Consider the following 21,198-nt stretch of genomic DNA (forward strand, 5'->3'; position numbering starts at 1 on the left):
ACAGCAGGAGGTGAGCAGTGGGCAAGTGAGTGAAGCTTCATCTGTATTTAAAGCCGCTCTCCATTGCTTGCATTACTGCCAGAGCTCCGCCTCCTGTCAGATCAGTGGTGGCATTAGATTCTCATAGAAGCATGAATCCTATTGTGAACAGCGCATGTGAGGGATCTAGGTTGTGCATTCTTTATTAAAATCTAATCCCTGATGATCTGCCATTGTCTCCTCTCATCCCCAGAGGAGACCATCTAGTTGCAGGAAAACAAGCTCAGGGCTCCCATTGATTCTACATTAAGGTAAGTTGTGTAATTATTTCGTTATATATTGCAATGTAGTTATAATAGAAATAAAATACACAATAAATGTACTGCACTTGAATCATCCCGAAAGCACCCCCACTACAAGCCCCTGCACCTGGTCTGTGGAAAAATGTTTTTCATGAAACCAGTTCCTGGTGGCCAAAAAATTGGGGACTGCTGGATTAGATAACTTCCACCTCTAGGTGTGGATCAACACTGCACAGTTCCTATCCTTAGGGTGAGTGAGGGTATAAATCAGTGAACTTATCACTTCTACTTCTTATGTTGTATTCTCTTGCCTACTACCTTTTGCCTCTATCTTGGTAGGTTTTCATTTAACTTTGCTCTGTTCTCCACGAGCTCTGCTCTCGTTCAGATGCTGGCCTCAGGGACATCCAGCCCTTCTCTCTTGTGCCTCCAGCTGCCCCAGTGGACTTCCCCACCATGCCCCAGCTGAATGCCTAAGCTCTAGAAACCTGACCACTATCTTTGTAACTTCTGACCCTGTATCTGCTCAGGCTCCCATCTGCCCTCACCGGTCTCAGCCGGGCCCTGCGCTTGGTGAGCACGAGCCTCCTTCTTCATGTCCTCGTGCCCTGTGTCCTGCCCTTCTCCGGGTGGCCTGCAATGTCTTCCTGAGAAATCCAACACCCTTCCCAACTTGACTGGTGACTCCATGGTCACCCACGTCCCACGTCACTCCCCATGGTGACTGTACTTGGGTACAAAAAAGTTCCCCAGGGATGTGCTCTTTGTCCTGACTCACGTGAACATGGCTGCCTCTGCCTGTTTCTCTCCACCACCCTGCCCCAAAGACCAGGTGAGGGCTTCCCCTCTGTGTGCCCCAAACCACTTCCAGTTCTCCCTCCAGCAGAAACCATCAGTCCGGGTAGTTCTTGCTTGGTCAGATGCCATCTTCCCAGGAGACTGAAAATATGTTGGTGTGGAGTCTTATGTCAAATTCCAGTTCCTGGCACAAAGTAGTTTATCAGGAAATTATTGAGAAAATACACTGTGTTTTTGGTATGAGCAAAAGACTTTCTAGCCAAAAATCAGGCTTTGCAACATGCTGTTAAGCATGAAAAACACATAAAAACAAATCTGATAGTTCTGTTGTAAGATTGTAGATAAAAATAAAAATACTTATGCCAGTTAAGTTAGAAATAAGTTAGAAAATATTTGGGTATCAACTGTTTATAACTTAAAATTTCAAAATAAATATTTAAAAATTCAAACCATACCCTGGTTATGTGGGTTTTTGTGTTGTAAGAAGGGTAACATTGCAAGATGTGCTGCCGCTTGGACACATTTGTAGTCAGGAAAACATTTAGGCTTCATCAAATTTTGATGGACTAAATGATTTACTACTTCTCCTATTGAAATAATTTGTGTAAAACGTTACATGTTTATTGTAAGAAATTAAAACAATGCAGAAAATTCAAATCGAGAAAAACTGCTGAAATATTGTCCATACATTCTCAGTTTACTAAAGGTCTTTGCAGAGACTATTTTACATAAAGGCTTTATAGGAAATCTATTTTACTGTAAAAAATAATATACTGATTTTAATCCATGTACCAAGAAACACGTTACCTGCTGTGAAAGTAGGTAGCTTATTTCACCTCCTTCTCCTACTCTCTTCTTAAATTCCTTAAAATCAAGACCAGCATTAAATGGAAATGATGCAATCTAAAGGTGTTTAGTGTGTGTCAATTTCTTTGGAGGTAAAGGAATAAAATGCGACCTCTGTGCATGAGGATTTGCCGTGATGAGAGAGAGAAGGAATTAAGTGCACACACCTGTCAATCAGTGTTTGTCTTCTGCCCAGTGGATCATGAATTGGATCATCCCTAGGGGAAGGATGCCCAGATTAAAATTATATTTAAGATCAGGTACCTTTGTCCTTTCAGGCTTTTGGTATTGAATGTGGCTTTGACGATCCCTCCCTTTGTTTGAATCCTTATGATATTCTTTCTTAGTCTGTTTTGGCTGCAAAATACTTTAGACTGCGTAATTTACAAACAACATTATTGTTCACAGTTCTGGAGGCCAGGAAGTCCGAGATCAAGGAAATAGCAGATTTGGTGTCCGGTGAAGGCCCATTCCTCGTAGTTGACACCTTCTACCTGTGTCCTCACCTGATGGAAGAGGCAAATAAGCTCCCTTAGGCCTCCTTTAGGAAGGCATTAACCCATCCATGAGAGTGGAGCGTTATGACTTAATCACCTCCTGAAGTCCCCACCTCTTAATGCCACCACATTAGGGATTAGGTTTCAACATATTAATTTGGGAGGCTGTGATCACAAACATTCAGACCATAGTCAATATCTTTTTTAGTACAAGACCTGGGCAAATAGGCACCCAAATGCAAGATTATTTGCACAATGGACAGGCCTCTCTGTGAGGTCTAACAAAAGCTGGAAATTCTTTCTCAAGTTTCTTCCTATGTGTCTTATATTTTACACTTAAAAGTTCTGAAAGAAGAGCACACGATAACTTCGCATTTAACTGAAGTGTGCATTATGCCCAGTGGTGCTCGCCTTCGAGCCATTTTGGTATCCTGCTTAGGTGATAGCACATCCAACATTTTTCCACGCTTTTCCTTTCTCTAGGGAAGAGAGCAAGTAGCACCATGAAATTTTACTGTTTTGGTGTTTATTATGCTCTCAAATCATTGCAGCCTTGTATAAGCAAGTGTGTGACTTTTTCCTCCAGCGAGGTCACTCAGAGGCGATGGCAAAGGGAGGCTCTGGGGCCCAGCACACTTCCTGCCTGACTGTCTGAGTTCATCCCCTCAGCGTCCTCTGCTATGCTGTGTCCGCAGGCAAGCTCTAGTCCTGAGGCCCTGCCCTGTCACCTCTTCTCTGACTCAGCTGATCTCACCCAACATGCCCAAGGATCCTCCCTGACAGTCAGCCCAGCATTCCCTCCTCCTCCCATTCACATCCAGTGCCCAGCCCTGTGGGTTGCATCTCCTCAGTTGTTCTGAATCCTTTTTCCTCCTCTTTCTTCCTACAACAGCCAGCTTAGACCAAGGTCATCTCTTGCAGGTTTGATAAAATCGCCACCCTACAGATCTCCCCAACCCTGTCCTTGCATTCCTCAACACATCCCTTCAGAGCTGCCAAGGTGGCCTGCACAGAGGAGACCATGACAGTGACGGCTTAGAAAGTTTCTGTGGCCTCCCTCCACTTGTCAAGAAAGACAAGCCCCTCAAAAGGCCTGCCTGGGCTTCACTCAGGCTTCTTGTCTTCCCTTTGCTCCAGGATCCTGTAGGGGCTCACACTCAGCAAAGCTGGAGACGTTTCTCCCCATAAATACCAAGCAGAAGCTGGAGGCCTGTGTGCAACATGTGAGTTTACCCAACTCCGATCCAACAGCTGGTCACAAGCTAGCGAGAAGAGGAAAAGAAAGCGCATCTATGACAAATTCAAGCCTTCATTTCTCAGCTCTCTTAGAACTCATATTTATTTCCTGGTTTCCAGAAGCTGGGAGTCACCATGTCAATGGAGTCGTTTACTTACCTATCCAAGCCCCGGAGGAGAAGCCTGAGGTGGGGCAAGCCGGTGGCAGTGTGGCTGCTGCTCATCAGACAAGCCACCAGGTGCCATTCAAACAGAGTCGGGGTGGCTGAGGATGGAGGTCTTTATGTGTCAGATTTACTATAAATGTAGAAAAAAAAAACCACTAAAGTATTAACTTATTAGATGTTCCAAAAATATGTAGGCTAAGCATCAGATTTTTGTGTGTGTAGAATGGCTATTGGAGTTCCAAGTTTTCACAGTGGTTGGCACAAATTTCATTCTGGGAAGACAAGCTGCTAGCCCTGTTCTGCCTTTCTGTGCTTGTTCTTGGGATTTAGACATCCATTCACTTTTCAAAATAATAACACGTTTATAGAGCACACGCTGAAAGTGATGTACCATATTATTTCCAAATAGTTTTCTTGAGGATTTAGGGTGTTATGTGATTAATAATAAATGGAGAAAAGGAATTTTGACATTATGCTACAGTGACAGAAAACCAAGCTGCCTGGGTTAAGTCAGATCATCACTGGAGAGGCTTTTTCTCCGAAAACTGTTCTAATGAGATGCCAAAAATGGCATGAGGATATTAGGTAGAAAACATTGTTTAAGGACTTCTGCAAAGTAAGTTCCTTCAAGTCATCTGTAACTTAGAGCATTTTTACTTAAAATGGTGCTCACTGTGGTTGGTTTCCAGAACAGCTACAGACACCTACCTCTCCCATGGGTCTCCTGTGCTTATGTGTTCTAGAACCTCCTGTTTTAAGTCATAATATACCTAGAAGTCCCTGCATTCTGAGTTCCGTGCAACTAGGGTACTAGGAGCACAAATGCTCCAGTGTGAAATTGACTTCTCCTGGGGATGGTAGGACTTCCTCTGTGGTCCAGTAATGATGACGTCCCTAACTGGCAGCCTGGGCCCCAGCATCAGGAGTTGGGCTCGTGGTAACAGAAAGGTAGGTAAGTCTCTCCCTTGCTGGAGTGCATCCTTGTCTCATCTTTCTCCAATCTACCACTGCAGGGAGTCCCAGTAACTCTCTCCAGTTGCTTTTTTTCCATTGTCTATGTTTAAATGCCTCAGAACCAGGTTTCTGCTCTTCCTTGGCCAGCTACAACATGCCAGCACCTCAAAAACATTCATAACAACTTCCTGAAGATTTCTTTTACATAAAAGACATGGATGAGCCATCCTTTCTCTGTTCATCTGTCTTCATTTGGTCCTGAAGTGATAGACAAAAGCTTACAGATATTTTCAGGCTTTCATTAGACAAAGAATAGACAGTTTTCTGCCTTTCCAGGGAAGAACTCAACCCCAGAAACTGATGGTTGTTTTGTCCCAGCAAAGCAGAGGTCTCTGGGGAGCGGTGCTGGGGCCACAGAGCAGCATCCCAAGGAGAGGAAGGAGGGACAATGTGCTCTCTCCTCCATCTGTGCGCCATGCTTCTTTTCTCTTCCTCCTTCCCTCCTAGGTTGAAGACTGTTTCTTGGTGAATTGGGAACAGGGAATTTGCAGGTAGTGAGAGAAGGTAACTTGGGGGTGGCACAGGACTGTCGTTACCCGTGGTTGGGCAGACTGTGTGTTTCTTCAAGGACAGCTCTGAAATACCTTGAGCATCTAAAGACAAAGGAAGCGTAGAATTGAACACATTTCTTAAAACATACACAAATTTATCAAGCTTTTTATTAGCATACACATCCAGTCCGACATGTTTTGGCTGGGGCCTAATAAACATCTCCATGGAATTCACTAAATATTTCAGACTCTGCTTTGCCTCCCTGTGCCCTAAATTTCCCTTTGCAATCTCCTAACCAACCCTCCTTCCTCTAGACTACCTTCATCCTCCTGTTCATCCTCTGGTCTCCTGTCCCCATGTCCTAACCTTCCCTCCTTCTTTCTCCCCTAGCCATCACCTCCTTTTCCTCTCCTATACCCCTCCCTCACTCTCTTTTCCCCTCCATCTTTCTTTTAAATAAAAGAGCACTGCTATTTACCTTAATAAATGGACTAATTGCCTTAATTTGTCCATATCTCTTTTTCAGTAAAGACTTCATATCAATGTTTCATGGAAAGATCTCTGGTTTATTTAGGGAGTACGAATTTGAACTACACTGTGGGGCAGCCACTATAGTTCTTTCAGTTTGGGCCTAGCTCGCAAAAGATGGCCTTGTTATGTAAATGAAGCCCCTCAAGTAGTCAAAATCTTTCTTTTCTTCCTTTTGCTGGCTTTTTTTTTTTTTTTTCCCAGCTGCAGGAATGTAGACAATTCAGAGGATTTGTTCCCCATAATTTGGAACTTTCCTTCAGATTTGACCAAGTCGGGTAGGGATGATCAAACCTAATGGGAAAAAGACTGAAACAACAAAAACAGAAACAAATAAACAAAACCAGTTAAGCAAAACACAAAAATGATCACACAATTCATACAATTACTGAGTGCTCTAATGGTAAGAAGAAATTAAGACCAGCTGACTGTTAATCCTAATTTTTAGTCATAAGGAGAAGTTCCAAGATAAAACCCCAATTCAACTACTTAGTTAGGAAAAGGGCACAGACTGAAGACTGCTCGCTACCATCCAAAGAGCAGGAAAAAAACTCAAACTTGCCTTCCCGGTTGGAAGTGAGCTGAAACTCCAGAAAAGTGTTTCCTGCTCTCCATCATCATGGAAGCAGGAAAACTGAAAAGGAGTTGTACAGCACAATACATCTTAGATCTTAACCAAAGTTTGGGAGATCAGGGATTCTTCGAAAGGAGGAACTCCCAGGTCTCAGCAAATTGTCCTGTTGGTTTGAGTAGTAAAGATAGCTCAAGCTGGTACTGAGTACCAATAGGAGATTTGCCAAAGGTCAGGGCCACCTCCACTCAAAGTCCCTTCGTGGTCACCAATTTGTAAACCAAAAGGAATCTGAGACAGGTCTCAATCAATTTAGAGGTTTATTTTGCCAAGGGTAAGGACATGCCCAGGAGATAGGCCTATGCCTTTCTCCAAAGATGGCTTTAAAGGGGAATACTTAAAGGGGAAAGTGGGCTAGAGGGGAAAGAGGGAGGGTATGGTAATCAACATGTTGCAAGAGAAAGGGAGCATGCAGGGGAATAGTCAATTATGTGTTGGTCTTGTGATCAGTAAATCGGCACTTTACATAAGGTGAAATAGAGTAGCTACCTGTGGAGTTCCCTCCTTCCCTTCCTCCCTCTCTTCCTCCCTCCCTCCCACTCTCCCCCCAACCCCCCTTTCTCTCTTTCTTTATTTCTGACAGGGTCTCACTCTTTTCCCCAGGCTGGAGTGCAGTGGAGAGATCTCAGTCCACTGCAAACTCTGCCTCCTGGGTTCAAGCGATTTTCCTACCTCAGCCTCCCCAGTAGCTGGGACTACAGGCATGCGCCACCATGCCCAGCTAATTTTTTTTTTTTTTTTTTTTTGTATTTTTTGGTAGAGACAGGGTTTCACCATGTTGGCTAGGCTGGTCTCGAACTCCTGACCTCAGGTGATCCGCTCACCTTGGCCTCCCAAAGTGCTGGGATTACAGCTGTGAGCCAACACACCTGGCCCCATGGAGATAATTAACCTTTTATCTGTAGCTATCTGTAGCTATCTGTTTAGGAACAAAAGGAAAGACAGTTATTTGCATGACCCAGCTTTCAGTTTCATTTTTTTTGCTTTTGGCATAGTGAATTATTTTCCTTTCACAAAAGAAACTCTAGCCCCAAACCAAAGAACAGATTTTACAGGTATTCACTAGTGACACAGTATCCTGATCTAAACAGTAATTCACTATGCTGGGACTTGAAAACAAGTGAACGACAACAGAAACAGCAGAAATCTATGATTTGGGTGAAAAAAAAAAACCAGCCTATATTTCCAGGCCATTTTAGAATAATCTGGCATGGATGTATTTCCAAACTAATCTACAGTCTGAGCCAATTTGAATGGAAGATCATGTTTCTGGGCCATTTTCGGGGAGAAAAACTGCTTTAAGGCTTATGTAAAAACAAAATCAAACAAACAAAAACCCTAAAAAACTCCACAATTTGAATGAATATGGATAAATAACTTCATATAAGTACATAGTGATGTTTCTCATTCTTTGTTATGACAGCATATTGTTCTATTTGCGCACGATTTTTATTTAATCAGTTCTACTGAACATGTTTTTCTTTTCCCAGTCTGTGTCACACTGGGAAAAAATTATGGTGAGGACTTCACGTCTACTGCCTGCCCCCACCCCAAGATTTAGCAGACTTAGATTAAATATTTTTTACACCATTTTAGAAGAAAAATATGGTATGCAATTATGTCCAAAATTACATTTCTGGCAAGTCTGAATGAAAAAAATAATCTTTCCGAGTCATTTTGGAAAAAAATTTTTGCATTGAACTTATATCCAAAAACCTTCCACTTTTTGGAAGAAAAAGCTGGCCTAGGGCTGATGTGCCAAAAAATTGGAGTAAATTTGGACTTTAAAAAAAAAAAAATCACGTTTGGGGTCATTTTGAAAGAAAGTCTGGGACAGGACTTATGTCTAATAAACCTCACAATATTAGTAAATTTTAAGAAAAAGTAATATTTCCCAGCCATTTACAAAGAACAATCTGGAATAGAGCTTACCCCAAAAATCACAATTAAGGATATTTGGATAAAATATCACATTTTTAGGTTAGTCTGGAAGAAAATTCTGGCATAGAAATTATTTCCAAAAAACTTCATTATTTGAGCCAATTTGATTGAAAAAATCACATTTCCAGGCCATTTAGAAGAAAAGTCTTACACATGATTTAGATCCAAAGATCCTAAGATTTCAGTGAACTTGGATAAGAAATGACATTTTCTGCATATTTTAGAAGGGAAATCTGGTGTAGGACTTAGTTCCAATAAGCCTCCAAATTTGAGCAGATTTGGATGAAAATATCACATTTCCAGGGGGATTTGGGGAGAAATATGCAGCATATGACTTAAATCCCCAAAACCTACTATTTATATAAATTTGGATTTTTAAAACTCATGTTTCTTATTCATTTGGGGAGAAATTTGACCAAGAATTTGTGTACCCTAAAACACATGACTTGAATGAATTTGAATGAAAAATGTATTTATTTCTGGGCAATTTTGTAAAATAATGTAGCATAGAATTTATGACCACATGTCCTAAAAACTTCAGCAAATTTAGATGAAAAGTTACATTTCTGGGTCATTTTAGAAAAGCCTGGCATAAGAATTATTTCTACAAACCCATAAGACTTAGTGAATTTGGATGAAAAATAATCCTATTTTCAAGACCATTTTGAAAGAAAAATATAGTATGGTATTACATCCAGAAAACCCTACTTATGCAAATTTGAATGCAAATTGTCTTTGTGGGCCATTTTAGAAGAAAATTCTGCTGTTGGGCTTATATTTTTTTAAAAAAAACTCCACTGATTATTTGACTACTGGAGCTATATGGTAAGTTTTGAAATTTGGAAGTATAAGTTCTCCAACTTTGTTCTTGTAAAAATATGTACTTTGATTGCCTCTTTTTAACCTAAAACTTAGCACCCTGGACACAGTGTTCTCAGACTGTTTGTCCCATCCCTCCTCCCACTGATTAATCTTGGTGTTTTTTTTTTTTTTTTTTTTTTTTTTTTTTTGGGTCTGGCTCTCTTGCTCCGGCCGGGGTGGGGGTGGGGGGGGTCGCAGCTCACTGCAAGGTCCGCCCCCCCGGGTTTACGCCATTCTTCTGCCTCAGCCTCCGGAGTAGCTGGGACTACAGGCGCCTGCCACCTCGCCTGGCTAGTTTCTTGTATTTTTTAGTAGAGATGGGGTTTCACCGTGTTAGCCAGGATGGTCTCGATCTCCTGACCTCGTGATCCGCCCATCTCGGCCTCCCAAAGTGCTGGGATTACAGGGTTGAGCCACCGCGCCCAGCCGGTGATTCTATCATATAAGTACATAGTGATGTTTCTCATTCTTTGTTATGACAGCATATTGTTCTATTTGTGCATGATTTTTATTTAATCAGTTCTACTGAACATGTTTTTCTTCGCTAAAATTTGAAATTACTCATGACTGCATTGAATAACTTATCTAAATCATTTTGCACATAAACATACACAGTTATTGGATAAATTCATTAAGTGAGATTTCGGGCTCAAAGGGAATATGAATTTTAAATTTTGAGAGATATTACCAAGTTGTCCACCAGAAGCCTTGTGGCAATTTGTATTCCCAAGACTGATGTATAAGTGTGCCTGTTTCCACCGTCTACAATACTATGTTCGAATTTTGTAGTCTTTGCTAATCTGGCAGGTGCAAATATCTCTGTGTGGTTTTCATTTGTATCTTGACTGATGTCAAGGATGTCTTCAAATGAAAGAAGACTTCTCTTCCTATGCTGTTATCTGTCCTTGTGTTTTTTAGTATCTTTTATTGTGTTTTTGATTTTTAAAATTTCATTTCTAATGGTATTATGCAGATAGGAAAGACAGCATCTCCATCAAGTTTGTCTTTTGTTTTGGCCGTAAGTGTGAATTGCCTTGCAGAATTTATTTTTGTATAGACAAATTTGACCTTTTTCATTATGACTTCGAGATTTTGAATCAGAAAGTCAGTCCTAGGTTATAAATGTGTTCCAATGATCCATTGCTGTATAACAGACAATCCTAAAATTTGTGGCTTAAAACAACTACTATCATCATGCCTCAGTTCTATAGGTTGACTGAGCTCAGCTGAATGGTTCTCACCTGAGGTCCCTCACTTGGTTGCAGATGTCACCTAGGGTTTCAGTCATCTGAAAGGTCTGACAGGACAGGCCTCCAAAATAGCTCTCCCATGTGACTGGAGTTGAGGCTCACTGTTGGCTAGCTCAGCTATGGCTGATTACCAGAGCACCTCCATAAGTCCTCTCCATGTGACTAGAAGTTTTCACAGCATGGCAGCAGGGTTCAAAGTGTAGAAGCTGTAAGGCTTCTTATGAACTAGTCTCAGAAGTCCCATAATATCATTTCTGCTACACCCTCTTGATGAAGCAAGTCATTAAGACCAGCCCAGATACATGGGGAAGGTAACAGGACACCCCTCTTCACCCCATCTCATAATATAGATATAGGGAGGGAAGGAATTGATTATGTCCATCTTGGAGACAATTTTCACATATCCATTCCATGTGAAGTATATACTCATCCCTCCTAAGATGCCCCCAAAGTCTTATCCCACTATGGCATTGGCTCAAAGATCGGGATCTCATTCTTTGAATCAGGTCAAGGTGTAGATGACGCTTTATCTGAAGACCTGGGAACCAAAGAAGCATATCTAACACCCAGTGTAGATTCAGGGATAACTATCCCTGAAAAAGTGCTTCTATCAAAAAATGGTGAAACAGCAGGTACTGCTTCATAGAAATGCAGCAGTTCAGCTGGCACGTGCCACCAGTTACCTTTGTAGCACAGTACTGCCCGTGAGAGTGATTCTCCATGACGTCTGCAGTCCAAGTTATTCCTCGTTTTCCATGAGAACTGGCCTGTGCTTGCAGCTTAGTAGGTTTCTCACCCTGCCTTCCTGCCCATAGAAAGAGGTAGGGGCTTTTGTGTCCTTTTCAGAGCAAGCTGGTGTTTCTGTTACAAATGTCATGGGTTTCCTATGCCTCTTATTGAAGCTCATTCCATTAGACAAAACCCATATCCACAAAGCTCTTCGAGACAAGCCCCTCATTTGGGTTGAGTGTCAAGGTGCTATGGGATGATTCCCTTAAAATTTAGCACCATTTTGTGTACAGTCTAGAAGCCACACACTTAAATATTTCTGAAGTCTTAAAAAGGGGTCTTACAGTGGTACCCTTGAGATGATCTTTACCTTGAAGGACACTTATTTTGTGCAAAACCACACACTGGAGGAGGTATGGTTAATAATATTTACATAGGGTTAAACACCTTAAGCCCTGAGATAGGATAACTATTGAGACTATGTGGCTGAAAGACCTTAGACCAGTTACCTGATGACTGACATGGGGACTGGGTCCCGGGATAGAGGAGCATGATTCAAAGTTCTAAACACTGGTATTACAGGACTGATTGAGGAATGTGGCTTCAAGGGTTTAATCCCTGTTACTGGAGGGCTGAGGAAGACACATGGTTAAAGATTGTCATATATAGTCAAGTGTTGCTTAACAAGAATATGTTCTGAGAAATCATTAGGTGATTTAGTCATTTTGCAAACACTGTAGAGTGTACATACACAAATTTAGATGGCATAACCTACTATACACCTGGGCTACATGGCATAGTCTGTTGCTTCTAGGCTACAAACCTGTGCAGCAGGTTACACTGAGTACTGTAGGCACTGAGTACTGTGGGCAACTGTAACACAATGGTAAGTTATTTGTGCATCTAAACATAGAAAAAGTATGGTAAAATACAGCATAAAAGACAAAAATATGGTACACCTGTACAGGACACTTACCATAAATGGTAAATTGCAGAACTGGAAGTTGCTCTGGGTGACTTTGTGCATCTAAACATAGAAAAAATAAGGTAAAATACAGCATAAATGACAGAAAAAAGGTACATCTGTATAGGACATTGACCATAAAAGGCAAGTTGCAGAACTGGAAGTTGCTCTAGGTGAGTCAGTGAGTGGTGAGTGAATATGAAGGCCTGGGACATTACTATACACTACTACAGATGTACACACTGTACCCTTAGGCTACACTCAATTTATTTTTAAACTTTTCTTACTTCAATAATAAATTAGCCTTAGCCTACTGTAACTTTTAACTTTAAAAGCGTTAAAATTTTTTACTTTTTGTAACTTAGCTTGAAACAAAAACATTGTACAGCTGTACAAACATATTTTTCATTTTATCCTTATCCTATACGCTTTTTTCTATTTTAAAAATTTTAATTTTTTTGTTGTTGTTGTTAAAAACTGTAAGACACAAGCACACACATTAGCCTAGGTCTATACAGGGTCAGGATCCATAGCACTGTCTTACCCACCTCTGTATCTTGTCCCATTGGGAAGTCTACAATGCCACTAGGTGACAGGAATTTTTCAGCTCCATTATAATCTTACCAGCCCACCATTGTATATGCAGTCCATCGCAGACAAACATTATGCACTGCCTGACTGTAGTTACGGAGGTGCTGATGAGGTGGTATAGCTGGGGGTGGTTGGAGATTATCCATTTTCTTGGTGGTCTGATATGGGTGTAACTGAGATCCAAGGCTCTGCTTGGTCACAGCTGCAAGATCAGGCCTTGGGACTGGAGTGCTGAGGACAATGTATTGGTGAGAGGGCCCCCAATGGAAGGACCAGGGACTAAAAAAGTCTGAGAAATGTAACAAAGGTAGTCAGGGGCAAAGGCAACAACAGAGATGTTTGAAAGCTGGGAGGAGAGAAGCAGGAAAGGGGGCTGTCAGAGCCAAGGGATGGGGGTAGCTGCAGATGGAGCTGGACTAGAGGAAGTCACATTTTCTGGAAGATCCCCTCCCCTCCTGTGAAATCTCTTTACATAGTTCCTAGATTCTCTTCCCATACAAAGGACCAGTCTTTCCAATAAATCTACAAATGATTTGGCTCTTGTTTTCCGAGGAAATGAATTCCTGTGGAATAGTGGACTTAAGGGTTTCAGATGTCTGTATCATTCCCTATCCCTGTTATAGATGAGTGAATGAAGGACACAGGCACAGTTACAGATGTATAAAGAAGCCAAGTTTATTACAACCGAAGGCCACAAAACATGGAGAAGACTTAGTGTGGGGAAAGTAAACAGTTAAACGTCCTTTGACCACTTACAGAATGCATTTCTCTATTTCATCAAAGTGTCAACATTCTGACTGTTAGTCCTTGTCCCCATCTTTGCCTTCAGAGAGAGTATAAGGAATCGGAAGGTTGCCCCGCACGCGGCTCAGGGTCAGGATGCAGTGGCAGTCTGTGGTGCACAGACTTGGTCTTCCTGTGTCTGCTGAGGTGAGACTTGAGGCTGAAGCCCTGCCCACACGTCTTGCACACATACGGCTTCTCTCCCTTATGTGCCATTTGGTGTAAGGTGAGGTGTGACTTTTGGAGAAAGCCTTGGCCACACTCTCTGCACACACAAGGCTTCTCTTCCAAGTGAGCCCGCTTGTGTGTGATGAGAGCTGACTTATTGCCAAAGCCCAGTCCACACTGCCTGCACATGTAGGGCTTCTCCCTCGAGTGCTTCCGCTTGTGCCTGATGAGACCCGCCTGGTGGCTAAAGCCTCGCCCGCACTCCCGGCACACATACGGCCTCTCCCCTGAGTGCGTCCTCTGGTGTGCAACAAGGTTTGACTTCTGGCTGAAGCCTCGCCCACACTCCCCACACACCATGGGCTTCTCCCCTGAGTGCGTCCTCTGGTGTCTGATGAGGTTGGATTGCTGGCTGAAGCCCCGGCCACAGTCCTTGCACACAATGGGCTTCTCCCCTGAGTGTATGTTCTGGTGTCTGTTGAGGTGTGACTTGAGACTAAAGCCTCGCCCGCACACCCCACACACATACGGCTTCTCCCCGGTGTGCGTCCGCCTGTGAGAGATGAGGGTTGAATTCTGGCTGAAGCTGTGCCCACACACCCCGCACACGTAGGGCTTCTCCTTTGAGTGTGTCCTCTGGTGATTGACAAGGGTGGTCCTCTGCCTGAAGCATCGCCCACACTCCTTGCAGGCGTAGGGCTTCTCCCCAGAGTGCGTCCTCTGGTGGGAGATGAGGTTTGACCTGTCGCTGAAGCCCAGACCGCAGTCACTGCACACGATGGTCTTCTCCTCCAAGTGTGTCCTCTGGTGTCTCACGACAGCCGACTTCTGGCTGAAACCTTTGCCGCACTCCCGGCACACGTAAGGCTTTTCCCCGGAGTGTGTCCTCTGGTGTATGATAAGGTTTGACTTCTGGCTGAAGCCTCGCCCACACTCACTGCACATGTAAGGTTTCTCGCCGGAGTGTGTCCGCTCGTGTATGATTAGCGTTGACTTCCTGTTAAAGCCTCGTCCACACTCGCTGCACACAATCGGCTTCTCCCCCGAGTGTGCCTTCTGGTGTCTGGCGAGGCTCTTCTTTAGGCTGAAGCCCTTCTCACATACCCCGCACACGTAGGGCTTCTCCCCTGAGTGTATCCGCTGGTGACTGAGCAGGTTTGTCATCTTGCTGAAGCTCAGTCCACACTCTCCACAGTTGACTGTTCCAAATCCTAAGACTTCTATCCTCTTCAGCAATTTGTCTGTTTCCTCAGGGTTCCCCGTCGGCGCTGGGCTGGCTTCTAACTCCACCCCTCTGAGGCTGTTCCGAGAGGTGACTGGCTGCCTCTGGGGTGGCCTGGAGAACGCTCCCAGAGTCCTTTTCTTTGTTCTTCCAAACAAAGGCCTGGCGCCTTCTCCCCCGGGACCTTCTGCTTCATCACTCCAGGGTCTCTCCTCAGAGGCTTGTGGCTGCTTCTGCTCGTCTCCTGGGCCCGGATCCCCAGGCTGGACGTCACCTTCTGCACACAAGCATGTAAAGATCCAGGGGGGATGATTACACAGCACATGCTGCATGGGGAATTTCTGACTGGAGAAACCAGGAGGGCAGAAAGGATCGAGGTAGAGTTCTGGCTCTGGATCTGCTGCAGAGAGAAAAGTGTGAGTCACAACTGAGTTCTCAGTGGGCAGCCTGAGCAATCAGCTTAGTCACATCCCCTTGGTTTCAAAACACTTATGCCTTAAGTGCCATCCAACTGGGACTTCCTTTACATGGCCTCCTCTCCTGCCTACCACTACTTCTCACGTCTTCCATTACAACCTAGAAAACCCACTGGTAAGACCTGTTTTACATATCAGACTGTACAAGCATCCCTGGCATTTTTGGGTGTGTAAATAGGGCCAGTATGGAACAGTTCCCCTTCACCTTCAATACAATGAATTATCTTCTAACTCACAACCACCCACAATGAGATAAATCACGTCCACAAGTACTTTTTTCTGTGATGGAAAGATGTCTAACACCAGGACCCACGTGGAAACGTCCTTCCTTATTTCCCTATGAGGACAGGGGGATGGATTGAGAAAGCAGTTACTTGGAGTGAACAGAGAAGCCTTGGTACAGGGAGGAGCATGAGAGGCTGGTGAAACAGTATGTGACACACCCGAACTGCTGTCTCCCCACTCAAAAAAGATTTGTTAGATTACTCTATGCCAGAATTTCTAGGAGGCAGTAGGCTTTCAGCAACAGACAACACAGAGCCTGGGCCCCCAGTGACTTAAAGGATGCTCCCTCCTAGCACCCCCAACCCATTTCCATAATTAGTGTAAATAAAATGTTCCCCAAAAATCAGTGTAAAAGAAGAAATTTCTACTTATAGTACCTCTTGTGCAGGAGATGTCAACATTGATTATATTGTTTTATCACAACAGGGTCTAGTCAGCTGAAGGCAATCAATGAACCAGGCAATATGAGTAACCAGGTAGAGATCTCAATGGATGTACCCAAATGCTTTTTTCTTGACCAATGAACAATCAAGCTTATTAAAACTGTGTACACATCCACATTCCAGAATTATTCCATGCTACACAAAATGCTACTTTTCAATCCTAATTACAATGAGCAGAACCACCTTTTCCTAATACTTAAAAATTCCTGACTCTTCCTACTCAGCAAACTGCCTAAGTGAATGTCTTCCCTTCTGTGTTTCATTGCCTGGCCAGTAAATACGCTCACCTTTTCTCCTTTCAGTAGCTCTGGTGGCCTTTACCTCAGGCTTTGATGACAGAAGGGGGAACCAACAATCTAACCTGATGCCACCCTCTCCCCACGCCAGTGCTGAGGAGCTCCTGCAGAGAAAGCCTGCTCTTCCAGCCCTTGTACTCAGGACAGGTGCCCGGTGGTCCCTCAAGTCCCTTTCTCAGCAGTAAATCCTAGCTGCTTTCACTGAGTTCTCACTAAGTGTTTTGGTTTAATCTAGGTTGTCTGAGGTTCCACAACTCATAACTGATTTTGTGTTTCTATTTCTGGCCAGCAACTTCCTTGAGATTATGGAAACTTGAGTTGGACTGTTGTCAGATTTGATTTATTGGCTGTTCTGTTTCTCTTGAATATGATAGGAGAAGGAAGCAACTCCTCTTATCTCGTTGGCTTACCTTCCTACATATTAGGGCATAGTCATGGGTAAGTAGGTCTTTCAGCAGTAAAAGGAACTCCTGTGTCTGTCCCGAGTTAAGCACAGTGACTATGATTTTGACACAGGTAATACCTCCCACCCACCCATATAAGAACCAAGGCTTCTAGTATGTTGGCTTATTACAGCCCTAACTGCTGTGCCTATTTGTAAAGTGGCAGGCTTTTATTTACACAAAATGTATTTCAGAATTACAGAAGCGCCTTCAGATAAATCTCAATTCAACATGGTTTTAATATTTATATGGAGTGACAGAAGAAAAACAAAACTTTAATTCTCCATTAGTCAATTTTTTCAGTTGGTCACCAAATCTGCCATTCTGTGTATACACTAGGAATATTTAGTCTGAGAAGAAATTTTAACACAAAATATTACCAGGTTAATTAATTTGTTTATAAAGTATTTTAAATCTAAGGTACTCCTGTACTGATAGGTTTGTAAAGACTAATGGGTACTGACACAAATTTAAAATTTAAAAACTCGAGAATAACAAAATTAAAAAAAAATCAGGCCAGGCGTGGTGGCTCACGCCTGTAATCCCAGCACTTTGGGAGGTTGAGTCGAGTGGATCACTTGAGGTCAGGAGTTTGAGACCAGCCTGGCCAACATGGTGAAACCCTGTCTCTACTAAAAATATAAAAACTAGCTGGGTGTGGTGGTGCACGCCTGTAATCCCAGCTACCCAGGAGGCTGAGGCAGGTGCCTGAACCTGCATGGCAGAGGTTGCAGTGAGCTGAGATTGTGCCACTGCATTCCCGCCTGGGCAACAGAGCTAGAGTCTGTCTCAAAAATAAATAAATAAATAAATAAATAAATAATAAAATTGAAAATTGAAAATTGAATTCCTAATGATTTAAATATGCCAGTTTCTGCAGGAAATCTTTCTTGCTGCAGCTGAAGCTCTGGCTCTGAAGAAAAAAGTTTAGCTGTGAATTAAGCCAGGTACCTTGGTTATTAGGTCACACTACAAGAAAGAAATGTGAGGCACTCAGGGCTTATAGACTACAGTATGTAAATGACCTTACTAGCTGGTATGTAACTGTAAAGGGTGGAATCAATATTTCAAAATAAGATAAAGCCTGTAAATTAGACAGATGCAATGTCTTTTCCCTTATTTTATCAGTGTAAATATAACATTAGCATAATATTCTAGTGATATAAAACTTAGTTCTGATATGTAGGCTTTCTCAAAGAAAGTTTAACTAATCTAAACTTCCAAGACTAATATATAGGTTCAGCATCCCTAATCTGCAAAATTCGAACATTTGAAAATCTTTAAGCACCAACATGCAGCCACAAGTAGAAAATTCCACAGCTGATCACATATGACAGGCTGCAGTCAAAACACAGGCACATAAAACTCAGTTTATTCAGCATCCTTAAAGGAAAAATATAATTACCTTCAGGCCATGTGTATGAGGTGTACACAAAACATAAATGAAATTCCTGTTTAGACTAGGGCCCTATACCCAAGGTATCTCATTATGTATTTGGTAATATTCCAAAATGCAAACCAACCCACCAAACAAACAAAAAAAACCCCAAAATCTGAAACACTTATGGTCCTAAGCATTTTGGATAAGGGATACTCCACCTACACTGATTTTAAAAATCAGTATATTGCATTCATAAATATTTAAGATTAGGCAAATGTAGATATATGTGTTCAACTAGTATCTTGTAATTTACAGACAGTGCCAGAAATTATGTGAATCTGTAATTACTTTACTCAAAGTAAATACCAGAAATGGCATATTTTTCAGGCAATTTTTAACTTAAGACTGATTATGTTGTTTTTCAATTTCTAAGATCTCTGTTAGGAAATCATTATAAGAATAAATATTTTTGTTAAAAAATTCAAAAACAAAACTATACAAAGTGTTCCCATGCAATAATTTTACTTGTATTTTTGCCTAAAGTAATGAGATCAGCCTTATGTTAATTATTTGAGACTGAAACTTAAAACTTTAAATACCGTCTATCAACACTATATATGCTTAAAAACATGTACAATTATTTAGCTTGCCAATAAACAGAAAAAAAAGCTTAAACTTGACAATAATACTGGTAACTAAAAAAGAATTATAACTTGGTGTATTTCTGTCCTCCATATGAAAAATAACTAATTTTTGTCTTCTGTATACTCAACTTAGAAATACAAGCTCTATTTTTACTTCACCAGATTTTCAATTTCTCATTCTTTATTTTTTAAATTTTTTACAGATAGGATCTCACTCTGTGGCCCAGGCTGAAATGCAGTAGTACAATCATAGATCACGCAGCCCAAACTCCTGGGCTCAAGCAATCCTCCCTCCTCAGCTTCCTGAGTAGCTGGGACTACAAGCACATACCATCTCATCCTGGCTAATCACAAAAAATTTTTTAGAGACAGAGTCTTGCTACATTGCCCAGGCTAGTCTTGAACTCCTGGCCTCAAGTGATCCTCCTGCCTTGGTCTCCCTCAGCCTCCTGAGTAGCTAGGAATACAGATGCAAGCCACAGCTCCTGGCTTTAATTCTCATTCTTATGCTTCTGTGTTACCTCTTACCAGGCTTCTTAGTCAATCTAAATAACAAAGATTATTCACTTCAGGAGGGTATATAATTCTTCATAATTATAGTAACTCCTGTTACTTTTAAAAAACTAATTAATTTTTAAATTGACAAATAAAAAATGTATATATTCATTGTGTACAGTTTGAAATATATATACATTGTGACATGGCTAAATTGAGCTAATTAACATATGCATCACCTCACATACCTATCATTTTTTGTGGTGAAAACACCTAAAATCTACTCTTAGTGATTTTCAAGAACACAATATATTGTTATTAACTGTGGTCATCATGTTATATAATAGATCTCTTGAACTTACTCCTTCCATGTGAAAATTCTCTGACCAACATCTTACCCAACCACTCCCACCCCCTCGTAACCACCATTCCATTCTCTGCCTCTATGAGTCCCACCTTTTTAGACTGCACATATAAGTAAGATTGTGTGGTATTTGTCTTCTGTGACTGGCTTATTTCACTTAACATATCATCCTCCAGGTTCATCCATGTTGTTGCAAATGATTCTGTTACATTTATTGAATTAGCATTCTGATCAATGAAACAGCCAAGAAAATTCAATGCTTTTCTTGTAACTAGCCTATTTTGAGGATTCTGATATAGACTGTCTTAAATCCAAGTCCCAAATATAGAATAATGAAACTGTTAAGATGTATTTCACACCTAGAACAGTCTTCTTCCCATTACACATATATTTTGGGTTTCCAAGACAGCTTCCTGGGCAACCACAATGACTTGCTCCTTGGATTGTACAGCATTTTTTTTAATGTATTCAACATCGTTGTGAGAGCTGCTGTTTTTCTTTAAATTAAAACAAGGATTAAAAACAAGACACAAAAAAGATAGGTTTCACTTTAAGACAATGATAGGTAAGCTGCTTGTTATTAATATAAATGTTTCGGTAATTCTATACTTTTCAGGTTGAGAAAAACACGTATTTGTGTAAATGTACAAAGGTCAGGGTGTACAGCATTTTCCCAGCCTCCACCTGCCAATTCTAGAATGAACACACAAGTCAGATAATGCCCCTACATCCTCTCCTTCTCTGTCCAACATTCCCTCCATGTCCTTGGCTAGACCTATCTCTGTTGTCCCTTGAGAGGAAGATTTCTGTAAGATTCCCTCAAGTAGATAGACAACTTCTTCCTCTTATATCTCAGCACTACAGAGTGGGATGAATGTCCTTGTTTTGTAATGTGGCTTCCACACCAGTACCTACCATACTTCTTTTAGGATCATCCACAGGCCTCCTGGTTTCACACATTGCCTTGAATATTTGATCACCCACCAGCCTCACATCCTCTCCACACCAGTACCTGTGAGCACTCTCAGGGTGCTCCACAGGGCTGAGCCTCTGGCTAAGACTCCAACTTCTTAGCAACACTGACCTCACGTGCACTGTGAACGCTGTTCACAGACACTGCACAATCTTCACATTCTCTCCTGTGCACATTCCCTTCTCTGACACAGCCTTTTCTTCTATCTTCTGACTCACTTTGCTCAAGCATCATGGGCACATTGGTTCCTGACCTTATTTGGGGCTCCAATCCACGACCTTTCAGCTTATACACCATCATACTTTACTCCTTCATACAACTGAGATCCAATGGACTTATATATCCAACTGACCTTTTATGGAACTATGGATTCAGTGGAGAGTCTATGAAACCACTATG

The 21,198-nt window shown here is 41.9% G+C and overlaps 1 protein-coding gene and 2 long non-coding RNA genes across 15 annotated transcripts in view; 1 reads left to right on the forward strand and 2 right to left on the reverse strand.

Moving 5' to 3' along the window:
• Positions 1-3,738: 3,738 nt before the first annotated feature.
• LOC110740542 lies at positions 3,739-7,024 on the reverse strand. The gene is made up of 2 exons (XR_002515250.2): positions 5,810-7,024; positions 3,739-5,432 (listed from the first exon to the last, which is right to left on the reverse strand). It is a non-coding gene; the product is annotated as an uncharacterized LOC110740542 (long non-coding RNA).
• The window catches only part of LOC103888147, a 55,668-nt gene continuing 39,161 nt past the window's right edge, over positions 4,692-21,198 (forward strand). For 2 of the 7 annotated variants that reach the window (XR_004178995.1, XR_004178998.1), the window contains exon 1: positions 4,692-4,773. This is a non-coding gene — a long non-coding RNA (uncharacterized LOC103888147). Of the gene's footprint in view, positions 4,778-21,198 lie in introns of all 7 variants that reach the window. The other 5 variants (XR_004179001.1, XR_004178999.1, XR_004179000.1 and 2 more) reach the window with 4 other exon arrangements.
• Positions 13,477-21,198, reverse strand: part of ZNF133 (zinc finger protein 133) — a 29,746-nt gene continuing 22,024 nt past the window's right edge. For 4 of the 7 annotated variants that reach the window (XM_017945030.3, XM_009216601.4, XM_021921261.2 and 1 more), the window contains one exon: positions 13,477-15,399. In XM_017945030.3, the coding sequence (XP_017800519.2) occupies positions 13,652-15,399 (1,748 nt within the window). In that variant the 3' untranslated portion in view covers positions 13,477-13,651. The remainder of the gene's footprint in view (positions 15,400-21,198) is intronic. The other 3 variants (XM_021921263.2, XM_021921262.2, XM_017945029.3) reach the window with 1 other exon arrangement.

The sequence above is a fragment of the Papio anubis genome, chromosome 16 (genome assembly GCF_008728515.1).
Source record: "Papio anubis isolate 15944 chromosome 16, Panubis1.0, whole genome shotgun sequence".
NCBI classification, from domain to species: Eukaryota; Metazoa; Chordata; class Mammalia; order Primates; family Cercopithecidae; genus Papio; species Papio anubis.